The sequence below is a fragment of the Hipposideros armiger genome, unplaced genomic scaffold, assembly GCF_001890085.2.
Source record: "Hipposideros armiger isolate ML-2016 unplaced genomic scaffold, ASM189008v1 scaffold_338, whole genome shotgun sequence".
Lineage (NCBI taxonomy): Eukaryota > Metazoa > Chordata > Mammalia > Chiroptera > Hipposideridae > Hipposideros > Hipposideros armiger.
In genome coordinates this window covers 1,320,352-1,331,451 of record NW_017731688.1, presented here as the reverse complement: position 1 = coordinate 1,331,451, position 11,100 = coordinate 1,320,352, and the positions used below count along the sequence as shown (strand labels likewise).

Here is an 11,100-nt window from a genome sequence, read left to right as displayed (position 1 = left end):
TGTGTGTGTGTGTGTGTGTGTGTGTGTGTGTATATATATATATATATATATATATATATATATATAAAGCATAAAAATGTGCCATTTCAATTATTTTTAAATGTACAGTTCATGGCATTAATTACGTTCACGGTGTTGTACAACCATCAACATGATATATTTCCAAAACCTTCACCCCAAGCAGAAACCCTGTGACCATTAGGCAGGAGTAATTCCCCCATCACTCCCCTAGTCTACTTTCTGTCTCTCTGAGTTTGCCTATTCTAGATAGTTCATATGAGTCAAATCATACAACATTTGTCCTTTTGTGTCGGGCTTATTTCCCTTAGCATAATGTTTCAAGGTTCACCTATGTTACAGCATGTATCAGAACTTCCTTTTTATGGGTGAATAATCCATTGTTTGTATATACCACATTTTGTTTATCCACTTATCTGTTCATGGACTCTACCCTCATTCTTATCTTCAACTTTCCACTCCATACTAGCTATAACTAGCCTACCTCATGTAAACCATATTAATTTACTTGTCCACGTTTTGGCCTCTGAAAGGCTTTTCCTCACACATAAAATGTATTTCACTGCACTTCTGCCTCTTGTACCCTTAGCTTTTCTTCAATGGTCAGCTTAAATACTACCTCCAAAAAGATTTTCAGCATTCCTCCAGTTAGAATTTGTCCCTCCTTTACCATATTTTAATAGTACTTTATATCATTGTTACATCTATCATTATCTATCTACCTTATACCATTTAACTGGTAAAGTTGTGGTTCCTGAATAGGGTAATACTCAATTCTTATTAAACAATTACAAAAGGTAATTAATAATGTGTTTACATTTATATAGAAAAGTAAAATTTATACATCATTCTAACCTTTTTTGCATTTGATTGTTATGACAAAGTGAAAACATAGTACTGCTGATAATTATTCTTAGTTTAGTGAAAGAAAAGTCTCTAGTGGACTAATTTTTTTCCCTCTCTATAGTTATGTAGCTAGTAAGTGGCACTGTTCTGTTTTTCATTTAGCTAATTTGTTAAAGACTTATTTACCAGCTTCCTTGTTAAATCCTGTGATAAAAAGATGCAAAGACATAATCCTTACCTTGACAAATCTGTGATCTGATAATCTGTGCTGTGGTAAGAATATGCGTGGGGTACTCTGGGAGCACTGAGGGGATTTACCAGAAGTGAGCACAGACTAAGCTGGTATGTGTAGTTCTCATTGCAGTCTGGTTTTATAATTATAGTTGTAGCCTTTCATTTTATTTAGATCAGAGGCATTATAGGAAAAGCCTCCAGAACAACTTCTTGATGCTGAGGCCTCATTTTTGAACTGGAGTACTTAAAATAAATTTGCATAAAGACAGTACTTTTTAATTAAATTTGAAATATGCACCCTGCTGGGTCACAGGATCCCTGGATAATTGCAGTCAGTACTAATGGGAAACTAGTGATTGTGTTGATGTTTCTGTACCGTCCAGTATAGTAGTTTACTCATCTTTTCCAGTCTCATTGTTTAAAAATCTCCCATATGCTGATCTCTCCAGCCTAGACCTTTCCCTTCAACTGTAGATTTTCTTTATATCCTGCTACAACTTAGGTATTTTTAGCCATCCTAAATGTAACATGTCTAGAATAGAACTATTGATCTTCCACTTGTTACCCACCACCAATCTTGGAGCATTTTCTGTCTTTGGCTCTACCTTTATATGTATATATCCAGACTCTTACCTCTTCTTTTCTCTGTCCAAACACATCATCTTTTGCCTGGATTATTGTTACACTCTCGTAAGAGATCCCTCTGCTTCTGCCGTTGTCTTAAAGCCTGTTCTCAGCACTGCTGCTAGAGGCAGAAGGCAGAGCATACACAGACAGACTGTGACATGTTAAGAAACCTTACTTGTTTGGTTTTTCCAGTCTTGGCATTTCTGAGCCATTGAAGGGAAGTAGTAAAATCAGATCTGTATTTTAAATAAGTTAGTCTAATAAACTTGCTAGTTCGGTATTTTTTTCAGGAAGAAGTGATAGTAAGAGATATGTTTTATCTTGCAGGAGTCAGAATTAGGTTAAACAAAAACCTACATGTTTATAATTTGAAATGTTTCCTTAAGTAAAGTGAACCAATCTTTAATTGTATCTAGCCTGTAGATCCCTTTTAAAGTTTTAAAGGACATTTTAAATAAAATACATTGTAAGGTACGATAGACTTAGGAATAGTTATTTTTTATATTTAAGTATTTTTATATTTTATATTGTCTTACATTTATTTCAGCAGCGTAAAAATTATGTATGTTATCGCTGTGTATGTTTTTTATAATTAGGGAAGAACTTTTTTAAACATCTCTTGGTAAAGATTTACAAATGTATAGTGCAAAATTTTATAGTATATACTCAACACTACAGTTACCATTGACAAGGAAAACCTATTAAACTATTATAAAACCCACCAAAACTAAAAATATATAGAATCCAGTAAATAGAGGTGGATGAATTTGGGTATGTGTGTCTACATATACAGGTATAATTTTCTAAAAATTTAATCCTCTTTTCCCCCCATTATGTTCAGAAAATTCATGGTCAGCTGTTTTTCTCTTCCAGAATCGAGGGTTGGAGACAGTTTGATTTTAGGAAATTGAGTGCCTTGTGAATTTATTTGTTTTACTGACTGATTTCTAACAATTTTATTTAAGTAGCTTTTCTTTTCTGTTTATACTCTGCAAAGTTGTTTGATACATCAAGATGTGTGTGAGTGTGTGTGTGTGTGAGAGTCAGATAAGATTAGAAAACATTACTCTAAATAAATGTATTCTTTCACATTTTATGTTTTATAAGGACCTTGTGGAGTTTGAAAATTAAATTAGTAGTTTCCCATGTTAAGGAGAATACTTGTCCTTTAAGGTTTCTTTCCAATCATACGTTGCTTGTATGATCACCAAGTACTTATGTCAATTCTACAGTGTGGTAGGTTAGTTGATAATACGAGATTAAAAAAAAATCTATAACACCCTTCACCCCCACTCCTTGTAGAAGAGACTAATTTTATTTTCCATGTTTATTTTAAAAGTGTTTTAATTCAAATTACTTTCTTATAACTTTTATTATTATTTTGCTTTTACAGCGACATCATATTGGAGATCGCAGTCTTTCCTTGTGTAATATGTTCCTGGATGAAATGGCCAAACAGGCTCGAAATCTCATCACTGATATTTGCACAGAACAGTGTACTCTTAGTGACCAGGTAACAATTTATATGTTTCCTTGCAGACAGTACATGTGTAGGAAGGCAAAAAAATTATCTGTTAGTCAGTTTTTATATTTTTCATTATTTTATTCTCAAACTCAGTAAATCTCATTACCTCTCGTTGTAAAACTCCACTGTTAGGTTTTCTGAAAATTGCTACTGTCTTTAGGTTTACTTAGAGTTTAAAATCCAACCCCGTCTTGGCACTGAAGCCTCTTCCTGGTAGCTCAAACCTCTCTATCCTACCTGCTCTTTATGCTCCATCTCCTAGTAGTTCTCACTAGATTCTGAACACATCATGTCTAACATAGGCCATTTTCCTTCCAGCAACATGTTCTTTCTCATTCTTTGTTTGCCTAGTCTGTTTTTACTTATCCTTTAAACTGCAGTCTTGATATAACTTCCTCTATGAAGTGTTTTCTTCACATGAGATTCTCTGTTCCGCCAAGCTCTATGGGCTCCTTAAGCAAGCTAGTTAGGTAAACTCTACTTTTTACTTGCACCACCGTTCTTAGTGCTAGCATGATATGTCCTACATAGTCTGGATTCAGCTAAGGTTTATTTCTCTAATGTTTTTCCAAGTAATTGGTATAATGTAAGATATTATTCTTTTTAAATTTAGTTGCTGCCCAAGCATTGTGCCAAAACCATTAGTCAAGCAGTGAATAAGAAGTCAAAAAAACAAACTGGTAAGAAAGGGGAACCTGAAAGGGAAAAACCAGGAGTTGAGAGCATGCGGAAAAACCGGCTGGTGGTGACCAAGTAAGCCATCCACTTTTATTACATCTTTGGGTTATGGGTGTTCATTTTTTTGTATGGCGTTAGTACTAAGGACATGCTAGTAATTGTAAAGTCTTCATTTCCCAGTCATTAATTTTTTTTTAACCTTTGTGAACTTGATTAGCCCATTAGTGATTATTTTATCCCAAAATACAGATTTTGGATTTTTGAAGAAAATAAGTGTAATAGATAATATTGTCTTTATATACAGAATACCAAAGGCCAAGGATCTGTCTAAAAATTTAGGGGGTACACTATAAACAATCATTTATTTTCAAAGTATTTAAACTCAGATATCTGAGACTTTATTTTGGCATATTGTCATGTATTAGAACATACATGATATCATTATTTTAAAATGGATTTATCCGAATTAGGTAACATTCAGAGAGCTCTTTGTTTGGAGACGGGGCATAGGTGGGCAATAATGGCTAAACATTATTTTGTTTTAAGTAAATTTCCTACTTCCTTGTTTCCTACATTGAGCAAGTATTTGCCATTTTGTAGACAACTTTCTTCCTTCACAACAGACAGTAAAGTCAGCATTAGAAATGATGGTTTTTATGATTGTGAAATAAACTCTTACTTGTATATTAAGTAAATAGGTATTTAATGTAGAAACGTGAATCAAACTATCTTCAGAAAATTTCTCTCATGTGTTACTGACATCCTTAAAGATTTTGAACTTTGTCAGTTTAGGAAAGAAGTTGAATTCTGTAGTTATTGTCCCCAAATAAGGTCTGATGTCTTTATAAAATTAATTTTGTATTACTGTAAAGAAATGTTGAACATTTTATTTACTGTTTATTAATATTTTTTTCAGCCTTGATAAATTGCACACTGCACTTTCTGAGTTGTGTTTCTCTATAAATTATGTACCAAACATGGTGGTTTGGGAACATACCTTTACCCCACGAGAATATTTGACTTCTCATCTGGAAATCCGCTTTACTAAGTAAGAAAAAAATGTAAACTTTTTTGTTTGTTGGTTTAGTTAATGAGTTTGTTATATTTAGTCTTCATAATCTATACATTGTTTCCTTTTTAAGAAAAAACAGTAGAACTGGTGTAGTATAAAGAGTAATGAACTGCGAAGTATAAAGAATAGTGAACTGGAAATTACCTAAATTACCCATATTCTTGTCCCATACTTGTTATTAATATTAACTAGTTTAACACTGGACAAGCTGGTTAATCTCTGTGGACCTTAGCTTCCTTATAAGCAAAATAAGAAGATTGGAACAAATCAGTGTATTTCAGCTGACAGGTGACAATCCAGTAGGGTCATGAAATCAGTTTAGAAGGTTGTAGTAAACATTTTAAAGAAAGAAGAGGGAGGAAAGGAAAGAAAGAAAAATAGGAAAACAATCAGTGCGTTGAATGTAGTAAGTATAAATATTGCTTCATGAAACTTTTCAATTATGAATATGTATGTGTGTATTGAGTTGTGATACTGGATGCATATCGTACAGAGGACCACATTCACATGTTTGAAAACCTCAGGACTAGATGAACGCTTACATCTTTTCTGGATTCAGATGTATGCTATTATGCCAGTAAAATTCTAGACCCTTGAGGCACTCGATTCTGATTAAATTTATTTTATATATATATATACATATATATATATTTTTTTACTATATATATATTTACTATATATATATTTACTATATATATTTGAAATAATATTACATGTGATAAATCAGACACCTTTCAGCTTTACAAATGTTTCTTAATCCTTTTTCTAAACTTGCACACTTAATGAAGAAAATATTGATTGGACAAGTTCGTCTTGAAAGTCTTAAAGCAATTTATAAAATAAAATTTTGCCAAAGCTATTTCAGTTTTGTAGTTATTAACAAGTAGTATTTCTACCATATGCGTAACATTATGCTGAGTAGTGATGAAATGATAAAGTTTAGAGCTGTAGTTGGTGAGAAGACCACAACAATTAGAGAATAAAATAGTAGAATATGTAAGTGGGCACTAAATTGAGTGTTAATTCATCAGATGACTAGAGAAGAGGTGAGTGTTGAACAAAGTCTGTCTTTTGCTCTCCTTTGTAAAAGGCAAGCATCCTCACAGTGAAACCCAGAATGCTCTAGTATTTACACCAAAGGGACATTATGCCCTCTGATATTTATTATTCTCAACTAGGTGGTGTTAATAGAGTGGTGGGTGGAAAGTAGGGTTTGATATACAGCTCCCTTGTTTTCCTTCTGTAAATGTGTAGTCTAGTCCATTAATCCATGGAGAAGCAGATGTTCTTTTTTACCAAACATCTACTTAGTGATCAGGATCAAGGCAAGGCTGTAAACTTGTTTACCTGGGAATGATATTTATACCAGGACAAATAACTTGAGTATTAGTTGGTTGACTTTAGTTGGTCACTTGAGCACAATTTTAAGACTTAGGACCATATGTAAGGATAGCATTTTCATCGTGAGTTGGTCTTTGTTGGGGTGTTTGTAGTGATGAAATTTGTCTATTGTCTTTAAGAATTCTTCCTTTCAAATATAAGTCTAAGAGCTTTTACAAATTCAATGCTCAGGGAGTTTTAAAGATGTTGAAATAGGGGTGACCAATGTAGGAAAAGATCATGTAGGAAAGTATTTTCAAAATTTGTGTTTCTCTTTAGGCTTATACAGGTTCTTGGGGTATAAACCAAAAAGAACTGTGTGTAATGTGCTGTGAGTGATTAAATAACAGTTAAGTTTTCTGTTTGTTGCCATGTTTTGACTGTAGTACCTTTTGCTAAGTCGGTCAGATGTGGGGTCAAACCCTAGACCCACCAATTCCAAAGTGACCTTGATTAGTTTACGTGAGTTCTGAGCCTTAGATTTTTTTCATCTGTGAAATGGTGGTAATAATAACTACATAGTAGTGTGATTAAATATGAGAATTACAGGTAATGTATGTAAAGCCTAAAAAACTAGCATGTAACAGTGCCAAATGAATTCATGCTGTGGTCTAAATAGTCATTGTACTTGGTACAGACAACATATCATGTTAAAGGAATTTTTCCTTAAATCATGATGTCTAGAATTTTTGTAATCACTTGACATTCCTATCATTGTAGCTTTTAGGTATTCATTCTTTTTTTAGGTGTTTTTTTTTTTTTAAGATAATGATAGTAATTTCATGGCTAAATAGCAAATTGTACTTGAAATGAATTTTATTGCTTATTTAACATTAGAGATCAGTAGGTTGAATGACCTATTTACATAAATGCAAAAGTCAGAGCTCTTTTCTTATTCTTTTTCTCCCCAGGTCAATTGTTGGAATGACTATGTATAATCAAGCCACACAGGAAATTGCAAAACCATCAGAGCTTCTAACAAGTGTAAGAGCATACATGACTGTACTCCAGTCGATAGAAAACTATGTGCAAATTGATATTACAAGAGTATTTAATAATGTTCTTCTTCAACAAACACAACATTTAGACAGTCATGGAGAGCCAACCATTACAAGTCTATACACAAATTGGTAAGGAACACCTTTAGAAATTTGGAGTGATGTAAAGTTTCTTTGTAGTGAACTACTTGGGAAAGTAATATTTTTATGGATACGTGTTTGTTCATGTTATCAGCCAATTTGAACTTATACACAGGAATGTATACTGTAATAAATTTTGAATTAAACAATTTCTCCTGGTTGTAAATTTACTTTTCTCCTTAGGTATTTGGAAACTTTATTAAGACAAGTCAGCAATGGTCATATAGCTTATTTCCCTGCAATGAAAGCATTTGTGAACTTACCTACAGAAAATGAATTAACATTCAATGCAGAGGAATATTCTGACATATCAGGTGAATAATACTATGACGTGTTTTAGAAAATGAAGAAATATTCTTTGGTTTTCAATTCTATTATGCCTACTTTCATTCAATTATATGCATAATTATACATTATATCTTAGACTTACCTTTGCATTTGTTTTATTTTTTTTTACTCTAGAGCAGCAGTTCTCAATCTGTGGGTCACGACCCCTTTGGGGGGGGTCAAACGACCCTTTCACAGAGGTCGCCTAAGACCATCGGAAAACAAAAAGATACTTACATTACGATTCATAACAGTAGCAAAATTACAGTTATAGAGTAGCAACGAAAATAATTTTATGGTTGGGGGTCACCACAACATGAGGAACTGTATTAAGGAGTCGCGGCATTAGGAAGGTTGAGAACCGCTGGTCTAGAGACTTTTTTCTCCGGATTTTTGCATTAATAATTTGCTTCTATAATGGAATGTTTCAGTGTTAATGTTCAGTTTCTTAAAGTATTCTTTTAAAGTATAAAATTAATTACATTTCCTTTCAGAAATGAGGTCATTATCAGAACTGCTAGGCCCATATGGTATGAAGTTCCTAAGCGAAAGCCTTATGTGGCATATTTCATCGCAAGTTGCTGAACTTAAGGTAATACAGTCATCACTTTTAGCTTATAAACATTAATTCCTGGAAAACATTTCAAGAAAATGAATAGCAAGGCTAAAATGTTAATTAGTTTAACCTGCCATGAAAATTCTCATATGTAAATGATATTTATAAAGCTAATGTGGTCTTTCAATGACATCTTTGTTTTGTTCTCTGTTTTACCAGTGGAAAAACTGAAAGCCTGGAGAGGGGAATTGACTTGCTAAAGGGCACCGAAACTCAGATTTCTTGACTTTTGGTCAAGTCTTCATTCTGTTGTACCATGATGCTTTTCTTGAATGTTCAAAATTACAGCCAGAGTCGTTTGTTTAAGTGTAGTTTGAATGTATTACTTTCCACAGATTATAATATAAACATTATTAAGCTTAATGTTCTTATTATTAAGCAATCTTTTTAAATTATCTTATGCCCTTTTAAACAGGATGAAAAATACCTTCAGAATGCTTACCACTTTAATGAAGATGTAAAAGAGCTAAAGTAACAGCATTCAGGCCGGCTGAGTGGCTCAGTTAGTTAAGAGCCAGCTCAAGAGTGCGAGCTCTGAGCAACAGGGCTGCCAGTTTGATTCCCTGCCCAAGTTGTTGCTGAGCTGCCAACAGGCGGCAGGATGGCTCAGCTAAAAAATAAAAATTAAGAAAAAATACATTAACAGCATTTTAAATAATTTTTTAAAGCCTTTTAAAAATAAACATTCCAGTGTTACGGTGATTTATATTAGATGAGCCTGTGTGTATAATACCTATCTGGTTTTTGAAAAACTTTTGAATTTGGGACCCTAAAACTTTTGAGCTATGAATAGAAAAGAAAAAACATGTTTTAAGATGTACCTTTTTCTTGGTGAAGTTTTTTGGTGGTTATTTATGCCTTCATTTTTTAATTACTCAAGAATATGGTATGTAGCACTGATAAGTAGCTTGCATTTTAAATGTAACACTTAGAGATCTAAATGTGGTAATCTGATTTACTGAAAATTGAACAAATATATAGGAATAGCCAATTCCTGCAAGGTTAATAATACTTTGCTGAGTGAATAAAATAGATTGCAAGACTCATTGTGACTAAAAGCAGAGGCAATATGACGCGGTGGTGAAGAACTCAAGCTTTCAGGTCAGGCTTTTCTGAAATTCAGTCCTGTCACTTAGGAGCTTTGACTTTGGGTAAAGTTTAAACTCACTAAGCTTTTATTTTGAGAGAATTATATGAGCTAATTAATACATGTGAACCACTTAGGTACTCAGCATAGTACCTGACACAGTAAGCACCGAGTAAATATTTTAATATTCATCGTGTCATTTTCCTCTCATTGTTCTTTTTTTAAAAGAACATTTTGTAATTCTTATATCGAAGTCAACTTTTAAATAGTTTATAATGTAGATTTTTAATACACAAACTTTATACTTAATATGGTTTTAAATACATAAACAATGCAATTCTAGTTTTGGTTTTTTACAAGGAATATCATTATTATTTATTAAACTCATTCACCTGTTATCTGTTTTCTGTCCTGTTCTCAGGTAGCAAATTTCTATCTTCAGTTTACTTAGTGTTTCTTTTGGTGTGAGATATAGAAGAATTATGGCCCAATAATTTTACTTTTGCCATTTATTTCTTATTTCAACTGAATAAATAGGTACTTCTAGAATTGTTAGCAATTTTAGTGCTTCTTTATTATTTCATGTGGTGGATTGAGTATGTGATGTAGTAATAAATATCAGCCTGATTGGATCTCTCTGTATTCATATTTTTGAGAGTTCAAAGGCATCTGATGTCCTTAACAGTACTGGAAGAGCTCTGTAGATGTGGCCTTTCACTTTTTCTCACTGCCTTTACTCCTCCAGCCAGGTGAACTTACTTGTTGTGTCACCTCAAAATCTCTTCCCTGAAATACTGTCTTAGCTTGCCTTATTATAGCATTCGTGTATTTTTCAAATGTCATCATATCAAAATATCCTTGCTTGACCATACTTTTTTTTTAAATAGCAAGAATCACTTACTTTATTCTCTTTATCCAGCTTTATGTGTATCTTACTGTGACCTCCCATATCATGTACCTGTTTATGCCGTAGTCACTACAGCAAAGACTTAATTACAAACTCTCTTAAAACCTTGGTGCTAAATTAGTTTCTAACACATAGTAAATGCTTGGTAAATATCTGTTGGATGCAAAAATTAATATAGCTAGCTTTCTTGACTCTTTACTCTGCTCCGGGACTTCTCTAAACTTTTTACATATATATATATATATATATATATATATATATATATATATATATATATATATATATTACTAATTCTTTTAAATCCTTAAAACTGGAGTTGTCCCTGTTTTACAAATTAGGAAAGTAAGACCAAGAAAGATTAAGTAACTTGTCCATGCTCACATGCTTAATAAGTGGTGAAACTAAAGTTTGAAACTATATGGTCTGTCCAGCTCCAGAGCTCAAAGTAGTACCATGCTATTACTGTCTTTAACCCACCCTTATCTGATGCAGGAATGTATATTTTTCTAGATGGATGATCTGGTCTTTTTGAAAATGAACTAGTCTCGTCAATTACTGCATGTCTCTAGTTTTGTTTTGAGTCAATATCTAAATAGTAAGTTTTGATTGGTCCTTATTCTTACACCAAGAGTCAGAGACTGCCT

The 11,100-nt window shown here is 32.9% G+C and overlaps 1 protein-coding gene across 2 annotated transcripts in view; it reads left to right on the top strand.

The window, feature by feature from the left end:
- NCKAP1 (NCK associated protein 1) overlaps nucleotides 1-11,100 on the top strand; it is a 103,867-nt gene that overhangs the window by 68,876 nt on the left and 23,891 nt on the right. For both annotated transcript variants that reach the window (XM_019661188.1, XM_019661187.1), the window contains exons 18-23: nucleotides 3,119-3,238; nucleotides 3,864-4,003; nucleotides 4,845-4,976; nucleotides 7,292-7,510; nucleotides 7,703-7,833; nucleotides 8,341-8,438. In XM_019661188.1, coding sequence (XP_019516733.1) covers nucleotides 3,119-3,238; nucleotides 3,864-4,003; nucleotides 4,845-4,976; nucleotides 7,292-7,510; nucleotides 7,703-7,833; nucleotides 8,341-8,438 — 840 coding nt within the window. The remainder of the gene's footprint in view (nucleotides 1-3,118; nucleotides 3,239-3,863; nucleotides 4,004-4,844; nucleotides 4,977-7,291; nucleotides 7,511-7,702; nucleotides 7,834-8,340; nucleotides 8,439-11,100) is intronic.